This window comes from Sparus aurata, chromosome 1, assembly GCF_900880675.1.
Source record: "Sparus aurata chromosome 1, fSpaAur1.1, whole genome shotgun sequence".
In the NCBI taxonomy this organism is placed as follows: domain Eukaryota; kingdom Metazoa; phylum Chordata; class Actinopteri; order Spariformes; family Sparidae; genus Sparus; species Sparus aurata.
In genome coordinates this window covers 36,654,817-36,678,984 of record NC_044187.1, presented here as the reverse complement: position 1 = coordinate 36,678,984, position 24,168 = coordinate 36,654,817, and the positions used below count along the sequence as shown (strand labels likewise).

The following is a 24,168-nucleotide window of genomic DNA, read 5'->3' as shown; positions in this document are numbered from 1 at the left end:
TTGAAGTTAAGCTTCTCACTTGCATCTCTGATTTTTACTGTCTGATTGTGTTCGCTTTCAGTTGTTTCAGGAGTTTTGAGTCACAGGTTGAAAACCAAACATTTCCTGGATTTTGCTGCTTCATCATAAAAGCTGTTCATAACAAACTAAAAGGACGTTTTATTGTGAAGATTTATGAGAAATTGAATGTTTGAGTGTTGTTAGTAGCAATTCTTCTGTGGGGATGAACAGTATTTACAGTTGCCTGACCACAATTCATGACAAGCAATTTATTAATTCAAGACTATGTTGTAGAAATAATAATCCCTGCTGTACTGGACTGACGTGCTGAGCCAAACCGAGTAAAGCCAAGCTAGCACATGTATGGAAAAGCTCCATTAGATTAATGACATGTTATAATACACATCAGAGAATAATGAGCATTGGTCCAAAACATTTATTGACTCCACCTGCACTGACAACTGATGTGGTTATAAGTATAATGGTATAAAGACAGAAAAGTGTTTCCCTGTCATCCAAAGCACATGTGTACATAGTAGCAGTTAATACACATTACAAACAAATAATTAGCTCTCATACATTTGTCGTAACACATATTACACAGTAAACAGCAAAAGTTGAATTGTTGTCGGCTAAATAGCAGCTGTTAAAGACTATGGTAAATTATGTTTTAAAAAGCCTTTTAGTAGCATGAAGGAAATCAAAAATTAAGTGACATTTTACGTAACACACTCCAATTACATTACAACATTGTCTGACCGACCAGAGACAGCGACACCTTGTAGAACACAATGATAAAATGGTAATTAAAATAAAGATCCATATCCCCATACCAGGAATATGTTAAAAACCCTATATGCACACAGTAACTAACCCTGGAACATACAGATAAGGCCAACAAAAGCTACTTTTTTGCAAAAAATACAAACCGTGCCAACACAAACTACAAATTACCAGTAAGTAAGCTAGTAAGAGACACATCAAGCTTGATAGAAACATGTCTAGTAAAAGCTATATTTATATTATGGTTGGGTAATTAAAAAATCTGGCAATTCTTTACTGTGCACTTCAAATATTCATGTTCATATAGTCGTTTCCCCTGTTGTTACGGGGCAGACAGTAACACTCAGCAGCTACCAGTATTTAATACAACACGATTCACTTACTGGACAATTTCGACTGTGAATGTAAAAGGTCAAATTAACCGATAGATCTATATCTGTCTGGAACTTCATTTGAAGAGGGAAAGAAGATTTCAGGTTTTCCCCTGTGGAGACAGCCATGACCAGATCTAATTCACAACACAAAAGAATTTAAAATCACTAAAGAAAGTGTGTTCACTGTCTGTGTGCATTCATAAACCCAAAGGTAGATTTAAAAGAATAAATGTGACAGTATAATTGAATGACCTTCCACCAGAGTTAGCCAAAAAGGGCGAAGCATCAAATTAAAGTATCTTGACTATCCAGTTAATCAAAATATCAAGGCTCTAAAGTCGAGGTATCCTTGAGTTTTCCTTTGGTCAAAGCAGGGGGCAAGAAAACATAGAGAAAAAAGGCATCAAAGTCCCTTTCAATCTCGTCAGTCTTCCTCTGCTTCCTCATCTCTTTCAGCAGCTCCCCAAGGTGAGCCATTGCATTTTCACTTGGTTGAGCTGTTCAGCATTCCAGAGTGGTTAATGGAATCAAAATCAATGACAATCTTAGTCCTTTTGGGCTCGAACTGCCTGCCAAAACAAAAGCAACATACAGGTATGACAGAGGTATGACACAGGTATGAGGGCACACATGAGAAACACCAAAAGCATGGATAGGGATAAAAGTTATTGAGGTCCTATTTTCATCTGTTTGACACTCCTGTTAATATTTAACAAGGTCAGGACAATTTGTAAACAAAAAGAAGTATTTGTAAGAGTGAAAGGGAGCAAGACATTACAACAAAAACCTCATCCTTAAAGACTGCTTAATTCACTGTCATAGCTCACAACTTTACTGTTTGTGTCTACCTTCACCACTCTCATCAGCTTTGTTTTCAGGATACAGCAGGCAGCCATTTCTCATGTTCATGACTGACAAAGTCCAACACAGGTATATATACTAAGTCCGGGGCAGATTTGATGATGTAAATTAGGTTACAAGAACTTGTTTCATGGATAAACAGCGAAATTCAGCACCACAGACAAAGTCCAAAGTTATAAATTATAAACCATTTTCTCTCCTTTCTCCTACAATTATAAGTCTTTTATTTTAACCCAATAGGGGGTCAACATAGACCAGGGTGTTCTGGCAGATGTGAGAAGCAGGTATGGAGACAAAACTGTCTAGCGGCTGGTCCTTTTGCCGAAGTGCTTTAATGGCGAGTACTGAAGTATGCAGTCCACGCCTCCATTATGGCTGAATTCAGTCCAAGAATAGCTCGTAAAAACTAGTAAAACACCACGATCGATAAATATGGAACACTTATTAGAGCCATATAACAGTAATTCCACAATCGGTAAAGAGTAGCTGTAAGTAACGATGATGTTAAAAGCTGAGTTTTAAGGCCATACAAAAACCCTGCATTTACTACCCAGTAATACTCTATCTGGCCATCATCATCAGTGACCAGCACTACCATGCACAGTAGAAGCTGCTGTTGTTTGCACACGTACAAGTTTTAACATCAGGTCTCTGGCTTGTTCTTAAAGTTCTTACAATTCTCTTTTCATTGCCTTTAGTCTGCTTCCATCAAACCTCCAAGCTTTCATGTGTTGTGTAGTTTTTGACTTTCCTGACATTGTCGGGAGACAGACTATTGCATGAGGTGCATTGGAAACTATTTCTCAGCTTAGAGACCAGATCAGATGTGACCTTTATTTTGATCAACCAGGATACCTCTGGCATGCCTGGCATCCCCTCTAAAAATTGAAATATCCACCCATCTCCTTCACATCATGCCTGCTAGATCCTTTCAATATCAGGACACAAGTCAAGCATCATTTATCTGAATTGTAATAGTGCTATGTGTTGTTTCTATGGGAGTTTCTGGACGCTATTGTTTTCTGGTTGGCATTAGTGTTATAAATGCCAGTCAAGTGCAAGAACACACAGATATACAGCCATCATAACCATCAATGATCAAGTTTTAAATATGTTAGATTTCAAATATTGAAGCGGTGAAAGCGTCCCATAACAACAGACCATATATACAGTATATGACAATTTGTCACAAGATGAAATTCTCCAAGTTGACCTAAAAGCGAGCTAAATACACGTGTAAAAGTAAATCATCATAGGGTTGTTGAAAAGGATTCTGGAAAATTAAAGGTAATAACTATCAAGCAGGATGGAGAGGATGAAGGGTTGCAAGAAAGTGCTATTGCTACAAAAGAGGTTAGTTACAACACCATAACAAATTCATAGTGCTAAGGAAGTACACCTATAATTTTTCTTGTCAGTAAGAGAAAAATACTTTCTCACCTGCATTGTATGCCTGCCATGCTCAGCAACCTTCTTGAAGCAACCATCTCTGGTGTGTCATGGTACTTGTCAGAAAGATAGATCACTTCCTTAATACCTGGACACAAAGTGGGGAGAGATATTGAAGTGATACAGAAAGCAGGAGTGCAAAATACATTTTAGCCCATCTGTCCGTCCATCCATCCAACAGCCACACAGCCGACCCCATTAAACCGGGCCAGATTTCTTAGAAATGTCATAACAGCCCCCATATATGCCACAGGGATTTGACCTGGAAGTCGTGCATGGCATAAATCCGTCGAAAGAAAGCCAGGAAAAACTAAAGAATAAGACTGACTGATACCTGAAATAACATACTCATCAATCTCATTCTCCTTTATACAAACAAGTCACAGGTGTATTACAGTGCTTCTCACTGGCTGTCAGCATTTCTCCCACAACACCTGTATTTGCCCATGTCACCACAATAAAGGCTTCTTTCCACAATTGAGAGCATATTTTACATGTTAACACCCCCACTTGCTCTCACATTGTTAACTTCTTTAACATAGAACATTATAAGGTTTTCTACCTTAAACTTACATCATGTAATCTTTTATGACATGCTATTCTCCAAACATAAACTTTGCAAACTTACTCAACTTTATCTGTGTTGCAGGTTTTGTCTTCACATCTGCTACTATCTGGTCTGATGGACAATACTCCAGAATTAACTAATCATTCACAGTTGACCTTAAAAAGTGATATTTTATGTCAACATGTTTACACCTCTGTCTGCTTACAGGGTTCTTGCTATCGCTATTGTCCCCTGGATACCCTCATAAACCTTGAGTAGTGTTTACTGACATCAGTCAATACCCTCTAACAGTTCTACTAGATACATACACTCCTGTATGGTTGAAGCTAATGCCATATACTCTGCCTCACAAGTGGATAGTGCAACAGTAGGTTGCTTTTTGGTTTTCCATGAAATGACAGGTCCATTTTCATTTAGACTTACACAATAACCAGTTGCACTACGTCTGTCAGTTACATCAGCCACCCAATCTGCATCACTGTATGCTTGTAGCCCTGGTTGCCCCCAGTTTGTATCCTTGAGAGGTTCGGTTGTTTCCCTGTCAACATAAGTAAGGTTTTTGCTTTGTGTGACTGTGATAGAATCTGTTTCTCACTAAAGCTGCAGCCTGCACTGCATAAGTCCAAAACTCTTTCTGCAGCTCACTCTCTATAATCGTAAATCTTTCATGTGAATGCCATACCATTGTCAGACCTGATACTTTTGATCTTCTCATATGGGGCAACGTCAGCAAGAAACTTCTCTGTCCCCTGCACTGTGTCAAATGCACCTTGTGCCATCAGCCAACTCCATGTAGTGTGTGTCAGTCTGAAAAGTGTCATCAAGGCTCCTGAACTTTGTCATATCCAGGATGATATGTGAAGTTCCACCATCAGTTCTTTCTTCCTGACCTCACGTCCTTGCTGGATTTCTGCTGAATGCGTACTCTCTTGTTGCTCATCTGCTCAGAAATATTCTTTGCGTCGTCCCGCCGCTGTTTCTACCTACAGGTCGTGTCCCGATGTGTGGTGCTTTCACACTGACTACACCACTGCTTGCATTGACATCTCCTTGCTTTGTGTCCTTTCTGGACACAAAAAAGCACACTATGTCTGATCACAGGTACTTGCTGTAGCTGGTCTGGAACTCAGAATATTGATGGAGTGGATAGTGAATGGTGAAAAGTACATAGTATAAAATCGCACACACATAAATAAAACTAAACCTATGCCTATGCTTGTTCCTCTCTCTGAGACAAGCTGCAGGTTAAACATTATTCCCCAAACCCTCTGGAAGTACAGCCTATCAACCAATGAAAACAATAAATGGCAGTGGATGAGCACTATAACAGCTTTAAATCAAGCAATCAGTATGAAAGCACATGATTGCAAACTTTAATTTAAAAAAATATATATTTAATTAACATACCTGCATGATGGGTCAGATGGAGTTAGGTATTAATAGCTAACCAAACAATAACATCAGCATGAATGATTATACCTCGAGTTCTGAGTTAGAAAGTTAGATCTCCAAGCTGGATTGTCCAGGGCAAAATGCTAACGTTACAAGAATTGTTCAGAGATACCAGTCCATCCTTCCCCTCAGTAAATTTGAAGTTTCAACTGTTTGAAATAGCCTAAATAAAAAAAAAATTTAAAAAAAGGAAGAACAATAGAGAAATTCCTAATCTAGCAAAATGTGGGCACACAATTGGCACCAACTTTAAAAGGATATATTATCATTAAATATCATTAATATAAAATATCATCCACAGCCTTCAACAATCTGTATTAATGTTAGAATTGATGGAGGGTGGCATTGCCAAAACCCACTTTTTTAGATTTCTACAAATTAGGGATTTTATACAGCGCTTAACGATCCAATTTCCTTATAAACCCCCAGTCAACCCTATTGATATATTTCTCTCTGTTAACCCCACTTCCAAAGATATTATGTCTAATATATATAACCTTATTTCCAAACTACACTGCTCTTCAATGGCAGCTATACGAACTGCATGGGAACAAGACCTCAACTATACCTTTACAGAGGACGTATGGGACTCGGTGCTGGACCGGGTACACTCCTCTTCTATGTGCTCTCATCATGCACTTTTGCAATTTAAAGTAGTGCATCGTATCCACATTTTCAAGACCAAACTAGCACGAATGTATCCCGATGTCGACCCTACATGTGATAAGTGTAAAGGTGCACCTGCCTCACTCCACCACATGTATTGGACTTGTCCCTCTTTAAGTAACTTTTGGTCATCGGTCTTCCATGCATTATCAGAACCCCTTCAACACCAAATTGAACCGAATCCGTTGACTGGTATTTTTGGTATTGCTCCAGATTTGGACTTACCTAATGCTATACTCAACTTTCTGGCTTTTGCCTCATTACTAGCTCGACGAACTATTTCACTTAAGTGGAGGGACTCAGCACCTCCTTTCTACTCACACTGGCTCAGAGACATGATATCCTGTGTGAATCTAGAGAAGATTAGACACACTATTCGGGGATCAGGGAAAAAAATTCTACAATATATGGCGCCCCTTCTTGGTATTCTATGAGAAACCTTCGACAATAGTTATGGAGTAGCCCCCCCCTTCCCTTCCCTTCTCCCCCCTTTCTTTCTAAGTATGGCTGTTAATAATTTTTAAGATTTTGATTCCGTCTATTCACATTTTCTTTTCCATTTCTATTTATTTATTTATTTTTTCTCAGTGGCTGTATGAGTATGTCCATGTTCGGTTTATGTTGTGTCGTGGGTGGATGTTGGACAAAAAATCTAAATTGATCTTCCTGTGCATTGATTGTCTTATTCATGCTTTGTCAATGATAAAAAGACCATAGAAAGAAAAGAATTGATGGAGGGTGTGTGTGTGTGTGTGTGTGTGTGTGTGTGTGTGTGTGTGTGTGTGTGTGTGTGTGAGACACCAACCTGCCTGGATGATAAGCTTGGCACACTCGTTGCAGGGGAACAAAGCCACATACATGGTGCAGCCTTTCACATCAGCACTGTTCTTGTTCATAATGGCATTCAACTCTGCATGGCACACTGTAGGACAGAGCGTTGAGACACAAGTTGTCTTGTTTAGGTTTCATTAGGTTGTATTGCAAACAAGCCCTTAAAAAAAAAAAAAAGAAGAACTACTGCCTCATGGTTGTATGCCTATGCACACCAGTCTAGCTGCAGTCTACATCACAAGTACATGAATAATGGTGTGGTTGGCTGTAGAACTCGTGGCAGCATCATGCGGCCACAGATGCCAAATTTCTCCTGGTGGCTCAAGTAAGTTTTCACAACAGTATTAAAGCTGTTGTTAGTGATATATCATTTTTAAAATAAATGTTAAAAACCTCTATATTCCAAAATATTAAAAGAAGTGATTGACCTTGTTCTCAAACCATTTAATTATATAATCAAGGTACTTAAATTGTTCCTGATAAAATGATCAAAAAGTGGTTCCAATCCATAGAAATACTGACACATTGTATCAAATATTGATACCTCATACATGTAAAAAGGTCTGACTGTTGTTTGTGGGTATTAAGCGGGAGCAAGGACTACCCTGCCTTCTTTGAATACTTAGGTGTCGCCCTGAAAGAGATGCCATTGGGAGTCCCTAGTTCTTCTGGAGTCCATTAACATGTGCAAGGATGGAGAAACCTAGAGGGGGGTGATTGGGAGGAACGGCCTACCTGATCTAAAGAGTGGTGCTTTGTGATTGGTCATAAGATAAGATGAGATGTTCCTTTACTGACCCCCCTTGGGAGGAATTTGCAGGTAACACAGCAGTACAGAGGGAAATACGTAGCAGCACAGACAATAATAAATAGATATTGGAAGAACAGAATAACAATTTGAATAAAAAAAATATACTAAAAACTATCAGAATAAAGATGAAGATACTTTATATAACTGTCCTTGTGTGAACATTACATGTGCAATATATATCATAAATGTGCCTGAGCAAATGTGCCGGGTTCCTGAAATAAAAAAATCACAACAAGAACAAAAAAGTATTTGTGAAAGTGAAGTGTATGGTTGAGCCCTTAATCTGTGGAGAAAGGAGGTTTGGGAGCTGTAGTGGTGTGTTATGTCATTAGGGCTTTGACTTTTGGCCAAAAATCATATTTGAAGTGTGTTTGTTTGTTATTAATATTAATATTTGAATATATTTGAATATTTATTCATAATATTTTGACCTTTAAATACCTTCAGTAAGACCTATATTGGTATCAAACTTAAACTGTATATGTTCTGTCCACCAGAGGGCAGTGTATCAGTCAATGTCTATAGGCAGGCAATGATGTTTTCAGAAGAAAAACACTGTTTTTTTTATTTTTAGTAAAAGTCAGACCCCTCCTCCTCTTCCAGCTTGCCGGGATGTAGTGTTGACAGGTGGGCTTGCAAGTTGCTGGTCATCGCGTGGTATGTGAGTTTGGTCCTACATATTTTACATATCATTTTGTCCTTAGTCGTGGTTTTTCCCTGTTCCTTTGGGAACTCAAAGTAGCGCCACACGTTGCTTTTCGGATGGTCTGGAGTGTAGATTTCGAACTCCTCAGGCGTAGTTGTTGTTGGCGCGGCCATTGTTCTGGTATATAAAATAGACGCTAACCGGGACGCTAACGTCACCTACAGGAGCCCAGATGACCAATAATAGCCTTGCTAACGAGCTCGCGATTCACAACTTCACCAGGCGCGAAAAAGCCTCGGAATCTGAATTGAAAACAACGTTTACAAGCAAAACACATTTACAAAAAGTAATACCCATAAAAGGTTCGAATATTCAGGGCTGCCTGATAACAGTACGAATATCTTCCATCCATCCATCCATCCATTCCATATGGGGAATGTGTCCTTGCCCCAAGTGAAGGAGTTCAACTACCTCGGGGTTTTGCTCACGAGTGAGGGGATGATGGGGCGTGAGATTGACAGGAGAGTCGGAGCAGTGGGTGCGGTGTTGCATGCGCTTCACCGCACGGTTGTGATGAAAAGGGAGCTGAGCCGAAAGGCAAAGCTCTCGATCTACCGGTCAATCTTCGTCTCTACCCTCACCTATGGTCATGAGCGATGGGTCATGACCGAAAGAATGAGATCGCGGGTACAAGCGGCCGAAATGGGTTTTCGTCGCAGGGTGGCTGGGGTCTCCCTTAGAGATAGGGTGAGAAGCTCAGCCATCCGGGAGGGACTCGGAGTAGAGCCACTGCTCCTCTGCGTGGAAAGGAGCCAGTTGAGGTGGTTCGGGCATCTGATGAGGATGCCACCAGGGCGCCTTCCTAGGGAGGTGTTCCTGGCACGTCCAACTGGGAGGATACCTAGGGGTAGACCCAGGACCAGGATCTTCTCTGGCCTGGGAGCGCCTGGGGATTCCCCAGTCAGAGTTAGCCGATGTGGCCGGGGTAAGGGATGTCTGGGGCTCGCTACTGAAGCTGCTGCCCCCGCGACCCGATTTTGGATAAGCGGTTGACAATGGATGGATGGATGGTACGAATATCTTTATTTTTGTAAATATTCAAATTATATCTGAATAACGAAGTTCGGAGTCAAAGCCCTATATGTCATGTTATGAAACTGGAACAATAAAATGTATTTGCATTAAATATTTAATTTACAACTTTTGATTAATATAATAGAACTGAAACAAAGTTGATGATCAGAATCAAGTCCCAAGATAGCAACCCTAGTTTTGTGAGGCCATGGTGACCTTTGACCAATAAATTCTAATCAGTCTATCTTCGAGTCCAAATGGATGTTTGCATCAAAGCTAATGTAACTGCCCCAGTCCATTCTGCCTTTATTAAGGCCACTTGAGGGAATCAGCAGATTTCACACAGCTGTCTCTACAGACAACTTTTTTCACATATGCAGTAGTGCATCCACAATAGCTAATGTGTAAAATCATTTATAGCCTTTGTTCCAGTACCACCCTCATGAAACCTTTTTAACCACACTACTAGTAGGCTCATGCATGAACACTGTGCCATCTATTGGACATTTATACTATATTACTAATTTGCTGTTTATCACATTCTAAATTGAGCAGTTACATAGAGGGGAAGACGGGAAGAAAAAAGAGAAATATTTAGAAAGATACAATGTACAATGTGGGGCATCTTATCGTGGAACAGAGTTCTTCATTATTTATCCTCTACCACCCCTCTACAGGCCAAAGGTTAGTACTTCAGACATGAAGCAAACCCAACAGCATTGTGTGGAAAACAAATATGTTACAGCTTTTCTGAACACACAACAATTTGGTTTTATGTTTCTAAGGAATTAGATTGTCTCAAATTAAAGCTAGGAGTGAGAGGGCATGCAATCTTACCATAAGGGTATTTAGTGTCAAGCCGGTCGTTAGCAGATCTGGTCCACGGCAGCAGGTCATCATCGCAGCCATTGGGCATACCATTGTAACCAATGCCAACTATCTTATTCTCTTGGTTCACTATACATGCCCCCACCTGCAAAGAGGGAAATAAGTTCAACAATTAAGACAAGCTGTAAATGTTTAACAAACATCAAATAGTCCAGTATATCATAAAATAATCCAATATTAGCCACAACAGTCCACTACCGTCAGTAATATATTTTCACACAAGTGTACTTTGATCCATGGATGAACCCCAACACAAGACTGACAGCACAACTGTTGACAGCATCCATACAGTGTCACCATATAAATGACATGTATTGAAGCAGCTTTGTGTGACGTTTTAACCTAAATAAATCATTTTCATATTTATTTAAGAATAATTCATAATATTCTTGTCTATAAATGTTACAATTTTAATGCTAATATGATCATCAACATCACGTTGCCCTTGAAGATGACACTGTCATCCACTTTTGAAGCTCTGACAGGAAAATAGGAAAATGTTTATATAATTTTCAGGGACAACACAAGGTTTTCCAGGACATTTAGCTTTTTCTGTCATTTTCCATGCATTTTCTATGACGGGAGAATTGGTCAACTGTTTTAAAGGCGTGTGGGAAGCCTGATTAACATGTCAACATGTAGAAAGTGATATTATAACCTGCTCTGTCCAGTCCCTCGTCCACTGCCACCATTTTTCAAGTCAAATTTGGACTCATAAGTTATATTGTTCTTAGGTTTTTGTTCCAAGTCACAGAGATTTACTGCTTGTTAATATCAAACTCGGACTAGGCAACTTGAGCACACCATTGTGTTATGATAGGGTGGACAGAATAGGCAAAATGTTCTGCACCATTTGTGAGAGAGCAGGTAGGACAAATCATAGCTGTGGTAATGAGCATGAAGTTTGCAGTAAAGTACGTTAACGTTAACAGTTGTGAGCCTAGCAGTGCAGTTTGTCATGGCTATTATTATAACTTTACGACTCCAAAGCCAAGTTCATATGTTGCTCGCTGCTGACTAAAGTGAAGGTTGTTTAAGGACTGACTGAGCACACATACCTGTGAGCTCGGGTCCTTGCTCCTCTGGGCTGACAGAAAGGCTACAGCCATAAAGTACTCTGGCCATTCCAGGTAGTCTTCTCTCTTCCTGGTTGTGTTACTACAGAGAAACACAGAAAAAGGGAGAAGATGTAAACATTTTGTGACTCAAGAGAAAAATCGAATTTTTAAACAATTTCTATTGCTGTTGACTACAATCACAGCTCGTTTCTGAGCCATATCTTCATTTACAACTTCAGGAATTTGTCCACCTGCAAGTCTGTGGAGGGAGCTAGTTGTTAATTAAGTAACCAATCAAAACCCATGTTCATTGAACAACATCGCAACAACCAGGTGCACTTTTTTCTACATAACAGCATAAGTAGACCTACTTTAGGTAGGAGAGGTGACATCACAGTCAATGTATTTACTGGAGGGAGGTAATACCACAGTGACTGACAGTAGATGGGAGGAGAAAAGTGAGGTCAGATTGTCCACTAGTTAATCAATCTTGTATGGCGTCATTCTCATGTACGGATTTTAAAAAATGAAAGCATAAATGCTATGGGTGACCAAATATTCTCAGACAGCCAGCCCAGGTAAAGTCTACCTGTGAGAGGCACTGACAGTACCTATCGTATGAACAAATTCACTTCTATGGAAGCATATTGCTGCCACTTGTCAAATAAGATATTATGGCGCACTTCCCAGAGGGACAGGAGAGATATGACACCCCCAACCTGCAAAAAATATCATTTGTAGTATATCACTGTAAACAAAACTAGCCGTGTTTGCAGTCACAATGTAGTTTTCCTCAGTGGGCAGGGTGACAAAGTATTTGTTAACAGAGTTACAGCCCCACTTCTGGAGGCCAGACCAGGAATCCATGCAGTTGTGCCCTCTTAAGTCAATATGAGATTTTCACCCCTGTAGGTTTGATTTGTCAGATGAGTTAAAAAGATGACCTGCTCCCACCTCATATGTACTTTACAGTGCATGTTGTGATCATATTAAAAAAACATGTTTGCTTGCTAGACACCACTGCTACAACTCCATCCTACGCGAAACACTGAACATCTAAAGATGTGACAATGTTGAAAGTTGAAATTGTGGTAAGTATGAGTACACTTCAAAATGCATTGGACTGAACAGAGGAAGAAATCCGTCCTCCTTCCTCTGTAGATCACATCATATCACATCGATCAGCTGGCACACCATGGATACAAGCTACCTAGCACAGACACTGACAGTCCCACCTTTTAATATGAAGTTTGCTTTTGATCATGATCAATAATGAAAAAAGATGATGACAACAACAAATCTGGTTGACTACATATGGGCAAAATGCTTTATTTAAATGCAAGAGAAAGAGCACTGCGGTGCATATTAATGATATTACATGCACAGGACTACAGAAGCAGAAACATTAAGAGAGACGATGCACCTGTTTAGGCTGAAGACAGAGCATAGTTTAACTTCACTGATTATTGAAGTCTCTCGGCAGGATCGGTCAGGGTCTAATGTTAGTTAGTTTTTTTCTATTTCTTCACAGCCTGAACACATACAGTAAAGCAGCAATTCTCCTGATAAATTCTGAGCTCCGTCACTGCCGTTTCCCCTGGAGAGGATCCTCTGTACTACCTTGTTTATAACTACAGCTTTTAGTTTTGCTGCTTAAGTGTGCCACAGTTTACTACCATGACATTACTATATCCATGGAAACATTTAAATAACTGACAGCAGCCTTTCTAATCATTAAAGCAGAGTGTACATGCGTTGTGAACCCACCTGTGTTGGTGCGTCGAAATATCTTAATACGCGGCCCTCTATGCAGCAGGTAAAACGCTGCGACATTGACAGCAGTTCAGGGGCCCATGTTACTCCAAATGCTTTCTGCTCCCTCAAAAAGCACCAGCAATGCCCCTCATCACATCTCATTTTAAGGCTGCGTGTCTAAAACAAGCAACAACACTTACAGATGTTTTAAATGAGGGTTAACATCTTCTCATCAGCAAAGCTGAACAGCTCTGCATGCTCAACTCAATACCATAGTTATTTACAAAATGACAAAAAACCTTGACAAAAAGTGTAGAGAAGGAGCCCATTTAAAAGAAGAAATGTTTGGAAGGAAAGTGCCTAAAGGCTGTAAAATAATGTTAGATTAGAGAAGTTTTACGAGCAAGGCACATGGCTGATGTTTAAAAATGTAAAAAAAATAAAATAATAAAAACAACACAACTACATTTGCCTACATTATAGAACTTGTACGTGCTATGGCAAGCAGGACATACTATGGCTGTCAACATGTCGAAAACGAAGGCCTACTATGTTCTGTCAGCTGGAAGCATCATCAGCTACCACAGCATCAATCACTCAACAAAGAACAACTTTAACAAGACAATTAAAGTTTAAGTGAGACAAAGGCATGAAGGGACTGAATACACAGTTGTCTATGATTTCATGATAAATGTAACAGAGACTGAACTTAAAATGCTACACTAATTCACTAACTAAACTAAGCTACAGAAGGCAAATAGTTCGACAACAGCATGTAGACAGACATACTCCATCAGCGTGAGCTCTGTCTCCTCGACAGTCAGACATGTAATATCGAGTGTAGCTCAAAGGCTCAAACTAGTTACCTGTCCTGATAAGAAGGCTTCGGCTGCTCAGGTTCTGCCATAGTCTTCCAAATATTGTGCGCTGGGTGTGAAAATTAGTCACGTCAGTAACTACGACACGCCACACTGGGTTCGCAACACATCAACGAGAAGAAATCAGGAAGCATATCTCCCGCCCTCTTTCTTCTTCTTTTTATATTGACAGTTAGCAAACAACACATTGGCGCATTATCGCCACCAACTGGGATGGAGTGTGACAAGAATAAAATCAAATAAAAAAGAAGAAAATCAAAAGAAACCTTTTGCCTCTAAATTGTGTTGGTTACTCTGAGGTACTGATATGAAAACCCATTTCCGCCGGAGTGATGACAAAAAAAGATTATCATTATAGTTCTCAATATATTGACTTAGTCTCCAAAAATAATGAAAAGGTATCTCAAAATATTGACTTAGAATTTGAAAATAATGAGATAGTATCTTAAAATATTGATTTCTCTCTATATATTGACTTAGTATCCCTTAATAACAAAAATGTACCTTAAAATATCATCAGAATATTTCAAAACAATGAGATAGTATCTCAAAATATTGCCTTTGTATCTCAATATATTGACTTAGTACCCCAAAACAATGAAAAGGTATCTTAAATATTGACAGAATATTTGAAAATAGTGAGATAGTATCTCAATATATTGACTTAATATCTCAAAATAATGAGACAGTATCTCAATATATTAACTTAGTATCTCAAAATAACGTTATCATCACATAAATCTCTAGCAGCTGTCACAGTTCATGACTGAAATCAGTGACTGTATTTATTTATTTATTTTCATTTTTGAGCCAAGCAATTGTTATATCAAGTTCAGCAACATTTTGGCTGGCATTAGTTAATGTTACTCTAGGTTAAGGCCTCATTGCATTACAAAGGAAATCTATGGCAAACTGACCATTGTAAGATTGTTTTAATTGATACAGGATCTGGCAGAAATGGGCTTCCATAGATACATGATCTGACAACATCCAGTACTTGAGTTCTGTTGAATGTCTATGAAGTCAAGGTTTACTTTTATGTCCCTTAGGTTTTTAGTCATTTGCCTTCCCTCTCAGACAGTATGCCAATACATGCTCTACTGTTTCTTCTTGACTACAGTAATCACATCTGCCTGTGACATGTTTTCCTATTTTGTGAAGTCAACTGATCAGTCCAGTGTTTCCAAAAATAAGTCTGGATGTGACCGTCTCAACTTTTCTTTTCCTTCCTGTACACCACATTTCTCCTTCTTTCATTTGTACTCTGTAAAACCAGAGTCATTTTCCTTGTTCTTCCCAATGCTTTTGCCACCTTTCCTTCAATCCGTATTTTATAATGGGAATCAATCTCCCCTGCTTAAGTTCAATATTTTGAGCCCTGAATTTTGCCTCCAAGTACATTAATAATATGTAATAATCTGAATTTTATATAAAAATCAAATATAGACTAGAAATAATATGGTCTTTATTAGACGGTTAACAAAGACAGTTATAAGATAAATACATTATTAATACGTAATAATCCATAATTTGTATCCAATTAGGAAAAACCTGGAAATTTTATGTTCTTTATCATAATATCCTTACTAACTAATACAATGTAATGACTTTTATATCACACATCACACACACATGAATTTTATATCAAATTAGACAAAAGGCAGAAATTGTGTTAAAAACTGCATAATATTTACCAAAAATGTACTATATATAAATACAAACAGACCATCTCTATTTCCAACATTTTAGACCCTTATGAGATATTCTTTGGCTTTAATCAGTGACACATTACAAGAATGTAGTACTGTGCACATGTCCACTACACACGCCCCATAAAAAACAGATGTTGACCCCACACCTTGCACCCAATATGAAGCTTACTATGGTTCTCAGTAGCAAAAGAAATACTCATTTTTTTTCTTACCAAGCATCTTAACTTTTAAGAACATCGACACTCACCAACTCTGAGATTAAGCATTTTAACACTTGTTGGCCATTTGTAACCATTTGCATATGGACTTAACACTAAAACCTACTCCTTGTTTATACAAATTGCATTTAACACAAACTTAATATACTGTAAAAGCACTTTTGCATGTTGACAGTCCATAACATCATGCACTATAAATGATTCCCTTTAAGCAACAGCTTTCCATTTACACACCCAACTTTTGACGTGAAGTGTATACAGTTTTTCTAATCAGTCTACAGATTGTTGGCTCTCATGCCAGGTATCTATAAGAGTTCCTAAAATACCTGTATACATGTATTCTGTTGTGAGAACAGTCCATGAAATAGTGAGCATGGGGGAAAATGCTTTTTGTCCCAAAACATACCATGAAATGTGTGAATGTGTGCAGAACAGTCCATGAAATGTGTGAGTTCAGAAAACAGTCCCTGAAATATGTGAATGTGTGTTGTTCAGTATGCATGTAAGGAATTGGGCTGGCGGTGGAGGAATAGCACAGCATTCCTCCACTCCATCTTTGCTGTTTCAGGTCCATGTGTCAGGGGCCAGTGGCGTAAGTATCAGCGGTGCAACCGGTGCAGCTGCACAGATCAGGGCCCAGATGCCGTCAGGGGCCCATGAAGGAAGAAAAAAAAATGAAGGTGATTGGATGAGGGGGGTCTAGAACATGCGTGGGTGGGACTCCTGGGCCTCTGTAGCCTCTCATAGGGCCATTGGGCCAGGTATTCTTTAGACAGACAAGTCACTGGGCCAATCATCACCTCTCTGCTGTGTCTGCAGCTGAGCACTGTGGGCCGAGCAATGCATGTCTCTCTCCCCAGACCGAAGAGTTATCATAGCTAACAAGGCAAGGTGCAGCAATATAAATAAATAAATAAATGAATAAATAAAATAAAATAAAATAAAAAACAGCCATCCATCGGCCCATTATTGATCGGCCCACCGGGCCTATCACCATGATGTTACGCTACTGTCAGGGGCTATGTCTGATGGGCTGGAGCTCTGATACTGTAACAAACTGGTTTCCCCCGTAAATTGTAGGTGAGGATTGTAATTTCCACTCAGACCAGATGATGGGGGTATCAGCATGCTGTCCTCTAAAGAAGCCTCACCTGGAAAAGCAGGTCCGGCCACTCGATTTGATCCCCTCTGCGGTTCTAGTTCCTCCCTAGACCCAGTATTCATTGAATCATTGTCGTACTCGATTTCAGTTAGGTCACCCTAGGGTTGGGCGGCAATACGGTAATACGTTATACCGCGGGGTCTTAAAAATAGCAATGGTATCAGTTTCAGTACCGTCATTAAAAAAAATACAATGCACTTACATAGGAGATAAGGATTCAATATTAAATATGATCATTTTTAGGCATTTAATAAATTGTATGTCCAGGGGCACTTATGTGTGGTTGTCTTCACCTGACAGCATGGAGGCGAGAGAGAGAGAGCGAGAGACAGGGAGAGACAGAGAGAGACAGGGAGAGACAGGGAGAGACAGAGAGAGACAGGGAGAGACAGGGAGAGAGAGACAGGGAGAAACAGAGAGAGACAGGGAGAGAGAGACAGGGAGAAACAGAGAGAGACAGGGAGAGAGAGAGAGAGAGAGAGACAGGGAGAGACAGAGAGAGACAGGGAGAGAGAGACAGGGAGAGAGAGACAGGGAGAGACAGAGAGAGACAGGGAGAGAGAGACAGGGAGAGAGAAACAGGGAGAAAGATGGCAAGTCACGCTCCGTGAACATGATACATATTATGCCATAATTGGTTGGCTCAAAGTTTCTGCTATCAGTTAGTCAAACTGGCAACAGTGGCTGAGCTAACATTAGCCATGTTAGCTAAGGCTAGTGCTTTCATTAGCTGTAGTTTATAGGCAGAAATTTAGCCATGAGTTAAGTTAGCATTGTCAATAAAGACCAAAAAAATGTATACATTTACGGCAGTACTTGTTGTCAAACCAGCCAAGTGGCATTATATTTGCATATTCATCAGGGAGCGGTACCCATCCAAAAGTCTCTGAGTGCCATAATCATCTCAAGCGGCACATACTGTCATGTGTCGGTGGAATAACAGCCCCCCCCCCAAGCCCATTGTATACATTGTCAAGCAGTGTAATGACACTAATGACAGACGAGGAGGCTGCGTAATAACAATGTCTGCAGTCATAGTGCATTACATAACATTATAGTGCAAACCACTGCATTAAACTTTGCATTATAGATTAACAACAGCTGTCTACAGCTGGACCAGTTTCCCTAGAATAGACCACACTATATAATTAACCACTCTTTATGACTGCATGTGGAAATATGCAGGCAGGCAACATCGCATTTATAAAGTTAATAATTACCCATTTTATATTTTGTGTAAAAACAAATTTACGTTTGGATTACATTACAGTGTTGTAGCCTATGTTGAGGTCTCACCTGTAACTCCACCTGGCCTCTCCATGAACCAGGCCTACAACCAGGCAAGATTGCTGCAGCACCCTAATGAAATAACACATGATACCAGCCTGACATTAACATTGTACGATGCATTACCTACTGTACATAAGCAGTCAAACATTTAGTATAGTGGCATATCAAATTTACCTGTAGCTCTGAATCTTCCCTATATGAGCTACAGCCTGGCCGGGGTTCCTCTGTCACCTGATCAATAGCATTTTGATGCTATGAGCAGTGACACAGCACGACTCAAATCTCGAAGAAGATCAGTAGTATTCACTAGGCCTACTTTCAATATTACAACTAGCTAACACTTAAAGTTAAATTAACCAGCATGTCTTTATTCAAGTTCAGCTGCTGCTGTGACCCTGCCACTCCACCGCTGTCTGATAAAGGGGACGGCTGTGTTGCTTCTTCTGTCACCTGACACAGTAACAAATCCGAAATGCTGAAGTGGGAAAGGATTTAACCGTTTGAGTGCCACATGAGGCGCATTTTTTCCCCTTCAGCCTTACTATTGGTGTGTGGACACATCCATACTGTCCATACGCAATTCTACGCCTATGTGTATATGTATGGCAATCGGTGACAGAATATAACAAGCTAAAGCATAGCTGCAGCGTCTATGGGACAGGAATGGCATGCATTGACAAAATTAAGTTGAGCGAAAAATACTCCAATTATGTACCTCTGACATTTCCACATGCATTTTGCAAAAACTATCTAGTAAAATAAAAATAATAATAAAAAATAAGTTGTCCATGACATGCCACCTTGAATTTAACGATAACTTGCCGACCAAGACATGAGACCTGAGTTGGTGATGACTGAAATGAGCCAGCAGAGATCAGCAGTGACCTGGGGCCTCATGTATTAATGTTGCGTACGCACAAAAATGTGGCGTACGTCATTTTTCACGCCAACGTTCAGATGTATCAAAAGTGAAATGACCGTGGACATGTGCAGTGCCCCACGCCAGCTTCATGGCTGGCGTAAGCAAGTTTCTACAGCTATTGCTCCTTTGGCGACACTCAGAGGTGATGTTGGGAAACTGTTAATTATGTGAAAACAATTAATCCTCAGAGTAATGTGCACATCAGAGACACATTAATGGACAATTAACACACACGTGTTTGCAATCATATGGATGGATATAAAAGCATGTGCAAAGTGAGGAAGAAATGGCATTAACAATGGCAGCCTTGGCCTTGTTAGAAGACATCGCAAATGGTAATGTCAGACGTGAGAGGGTGTTTAGAGAACGAGAAGATCTGTTGGCAAATGACAACAGTGGCTGGCTCATGAGTCGTTTCAGGTTGCCGAGGCCAGTGTTACTGGAGCTGTGCGCAGAGCTGCGACTGGCCCTAGAACGAAACACAGGAGCCAGGGGTTGTCCGTGTCCACACAGGTGCTGACCACTCTGGGGTTTCTGGCAACAGGAGCCTTCCAGAGGGAACTGGCCGACCGGTCAGGAGTGTGCCAGTCCACTCTGAGCCGCGCCATGCCAGCTGTGTGGGACGGGATCATAAGAATGTCATCCAGGTACATCAAATTCCCATACAATGCTGTTGAACAGGCCAACATTAAAGCGCAATTTGCAGCAAGAGCCGGTTTCCCTAATGTAATCGGAGCTATGACTGCACACATGTTGCTATAAAAGCGCCATCACAGGATGAATTTGTTTTTCCCAACAGGAAACATTTTCATTCAATAAATGTTCAAATAACATGTGATGCGCAAAGGCAGCTCACCAACATCGTGGCAAGGTGGCCTGGTTCAACGCATGACTCGTTCATTCTTGCCAATAGCATGGTTGGTAACAGGCTGGAGGCTGGCACGGTGCGCGATGGCTGGCTTCTCGCCCCGAATTTAAACCCGCACGTGCATTCAAATATGTGTATTTGTTTTTCCCTGGTGAAAATAGAGCGGCAGAGCCAGTGACGGAGATTTCTATCTTTTTCTCCGCTCCCACCTTGTGTCGCTCGATACCTCGATTCATTTTTTTTCTAGCTTAAACTCAGTCAACTTCCAACTTCCAACAACCACACTCAGACGGTCCACTCGATTCAGTCTTGAAATTCCCAGAAGGCATTGCTTCATTTTAACTTTTGCAAACAACTATTCAAATACAAAAAATGCAGGTCGATTTGTTTTATTTCAAACCAATGCACGTTTTGAACATCTGAATAAGACATTTCGCCACAAAACAATGCAGAGTGATATAAAAATTTGTGACTGTAGAAGGTAACCATGACTGTGATATAGAGACTCGTATTTGGCATATTAATCGTGATTAGATCAATACTTTATGTAGTGCATAGGATTTGGAGAAATTTGGCTTCCAGTTGGTTTAAAAAACTTTATGAACGCTTGAAACATCCGTGAGAAATGAGTTTGGGACTGTTCTGTGATTTGTCAACCGGCCCGAATTGCTCATGGGGGCCGCTGGCACCTCTGGCATCTACCTCTAATTCAAGATTACCGGGCCGTCACTGCATTTGACCCATCATCTCATCGATCACGAGACAATCCACTAACGACCATAAAACTTTATAATAGATTAGAGATTTATTCATTTGCAGCCGCTCCGCTTTATATTTATTCATTTAATTATTTATTTATTTGTGATGCGGCCGCATCACCAGGCATCACACACCTGAGAAGGTGTGCCGCATTGAGCTGGCCTATGGTGTCCTGCACAATGTGGCACACCGCCATGGCATACCACTGCCAGAACACATCCCCCCACCAGAGGAACCGGATGCCGGACCCGTCAACCTCCTCGACCCAGCCCGGGAAGCGATACGGGCCTGGCAGCATCTGATTTCAACGATGTAAAGAGGCAAGGACACAATTTACTTTTTGAGTGCATTTATTGCGTTGCAAATATCTCCCAGGACATTGACAATTTGATCTAGACGATCACTGACGCCACGGATTGCTCTCACTATTTCCTCCTGTGAATCCAGCACAGCTTGTGTGAGGACACGGCCAGTCGGGCGGACGTCAGCAGCTGGCGTGGAGTCGCCGGGGCGCGTAGTGCTGGAGGAGCCAGTGGAGACGCCGGGGAACATGGTGCCGGTTGAGACGCCAGGGTGCGAGGTGCTGGTGGAGACGCCAGGGTGCGAGGTGCTGGTGGAGACGCCAGGGTGCGAGGTGCTGGTGGAGACGCCAGGGCGCGCGGTGCAGATGGAGGAGCCCTCTCCTGGCTGGGTCATCGTCTGTTCAGAAATAATGATAATAAAAAATGAAATAATTGAACATGAGTCAATGCGTTTATATCCTGGCAACTTTACGCACGAGCATGTGTAATGTGAGCAGCCTATTGAACGACCATTTCCACATTTCTGAGTTTAACACATTTACCTTGGGGATGATCTGTGTCGCCTTCATGGGCCCCCACAACTCCGCTTAGAGCTGTGTCCCCCACAATAGCCGCCACTCTCTGATCAAAGGGGGTCAGTTCCTCCCCTCCTGTACCCCCGCCCGTTGCGGTCACGCTTCGGCGGTGGGCCGAAATCCTCCGCTTTACCTCCACCTTCACGTCGGACCATTTTTTTTTTATTTCAGTGGGTGCCACACACCCACGCTGCCACTCAAATTTCTTTTTTTGTGTGTTCATCCCTGAAGAGAGGCTACCAAATAACACAGCTCTTCGGGTCTCCACATCATTTAACAGAATTTCGAGCTCAGACTCGTTGAAGTTGCACTTCTTCCCTTTACTCATCGTGTAAATCTGATGGTGCAGCGAGGGAATCCCGGTGCAGGCCCTATTTAAATTGATTTGCATATTTAAATTGGGGCGTGGACAGGGAGGAGTTTAGCACTTCTACATGTGCGCTCAATTCCACGTCGATTGGGATGTACAAAGGAAAAGTGCTTGGATCCATGCATACACACTTTGATACATCTGAATTTTTTTGTGCTGTACGACAGTTTCTGGATTCTAGCGTACGCCATATTTCAGTAGGAAATCCACGCAAGTCTTAGTACATGAGGCCCCTGGAGAGGAGAGGTGCCTGAGATCAACCACCAGTTATATGCAATTGCTTATTATCATACTTAAAGAGTATAGCAATAATGATGCAGTGACTATGGGAGATCCCTACCGCAAATGATTGAGGCATAAAAATGTGCTGATGTGTGACTGACCATTCCAGAAAAAAAAAAGATCACTGCATTACAGTCCTTAAATAGTTCTTCATTAAATTCCACAATGTGAATATGCATTTTTATCCTTTCATATCACTATTTGGATCTTTCAAGGAGCCCAGAAAAAACGTTCACTTTCAGCAGTGAATTCGAAAACAACTTCTGGGGACAAATATTTACACCAACATTGTATTGCTTCATCCAATAATAATAGGGTGTTTGGGGTTAAATTTGGCTATCAATAATAATAAATAATTATCAGGGATAATTATTATTAGGCTAAATAAAATTTTTTTTTTTTCCAGTCAGATTACACTGTAGGAACACAAGCCCTTTCATCTCTGCATCTTAGAGAGGTCCTGTTCTGCCATGATGACCTTTGTCCCAAACTGGCTCCTTCCTCAACAAGCAAAGGGTAGGTGTCAGTGCCTTGCACCTCAGCAATGTCCAGGATGTGAACTAGCATCCTCCAACTACAAGTCAACATTATACTTTTTTGGGCCGAGTAGGACTTGAACTGACAACCTTCAAGTCTCCAAGCCAAGTCCCTATGGACTGAGCTATCCAATTTACATTAGATTGACACCACCCTTTGAAGAAGGCAAAACGATAGACAATTCACCAAATCAGTCTCATAAAAAGTTACTGTCAGTTTGTAACTCTGATTAATGATTAAGTTAATAACAACAACCAAAATTACCATAATGGCTAGTAACGGTCGAAGGATTTTAGAGTCCTTGACAGAGTAGAAGTTGGCAACATTCATTCAAATGCAATATCGAATAGCCAGCATGGAGTTTCAAACCTCGTTGGCATTGTTTGTATGCACTTGGTTTTCTGCTCAGATTGTTGTACCTGTGTTGTCATCTGTGGTGGAGAGGGTGATATTGCCCTCAGGAAGGGGGCTGGATAGGGGTGATGTGGCTTGTGGTCCCAGTCTTTTTGACCCCACTGTACTGTAAATTATTTTTTATTTATTATAGCACTTTATGTTTTTATTAAGTATTAATGACCAGTTCTAGCACAGAGCGAGGAAATTACAAATAAGGGAGCCAGTATGTACTCGTCAGTGGACTACTCCAGCCGACCTCGAATCTTCCTGGATTAGATGAACCATTCCAGTATATTTTTAGACTCAACTGTTCCACAGAGGATGCCACTACTCAGTGCTCTCTACTCAGTCTTCACTTACAGATCCCCAGAAATTTCAGATTGGTACCCTTACTAAATCTGTGGTTTGAAGTTAAGTTTCTCAATTGCATCTCTGATTTTTATGGTCTGACGTCTACTATTTTACTGTCTGATTGTGTTCGCTTTCAGTTGTTTCAGGAGTTTTGAGTTACAGGTTGAAAACCAAACATTTCCTGGATTTTGCTGCTTCATTGTGAAAGCTGTTGATAACAAAATAACGGGGACTTTTTATTGTAAAGATTTATGAGAAATTAAATGTGTGAGCGTTGTTAGTAGCAATTCTTCTGTGGGGATGAACAGTATTTACAGTTGCTTGACCACA

General features: G+C 40.7%; 1 protein-coding gene across 3 annotated transcripts in view; it reads right to left on the bottom strand.

The window, feature by feature from the left end:
• Window positions 1-416: 416 nt before the first annotated feature.
• The window catches only part of LOC115581070 (deoxycytidylate deaminase-like), a 163,759-nt gene continuing 140,007 nt past the window's right edge, over window positions 417-24,168 (bottom strand). The window contains exons 1-7 of one of the 3 annotated variants that reach the window (XM_030415941.1): window positions 14,083-14,224; window positions 13,229-13,393; window positions 11,462-11,561; window positions 10,353-10,488; window positions 6,959-7,075; window positions 3,459-3,555; window positions 417-1,726 (exon numbers count right to left, since the gene is read on the bottom strand). In XM_030415941.1, the coding sequence (XP_030271801.1) occupies window positions 1,642-1,726; window positions 3,459-3,555; window positions 6,959-7,075; window positions 10,353-10,488; window positions 11,462-11,512 (486 nt within the window). In that variant the 5' untranslated portion in view covers window positions 11,513-11,561; window positions 13,229-13,393; window positions 14,083-14,224 and the 3' untranslated portion in view covers window positions 417-1,641. Of the gene's footprint in view, window positions 1,727-3,458; window positions 3,556-6,958; window positions 7,076-10,352; window positions 10,489-11,461; window positions 11,562-13,228; window positions 13,394-14,082; window positions 14,232-24,168 lie in introns of those variants that run through there. The other 2 variants (XM_030415909.1, XM_030415917.1) reach the window with 2 other exon arrangements.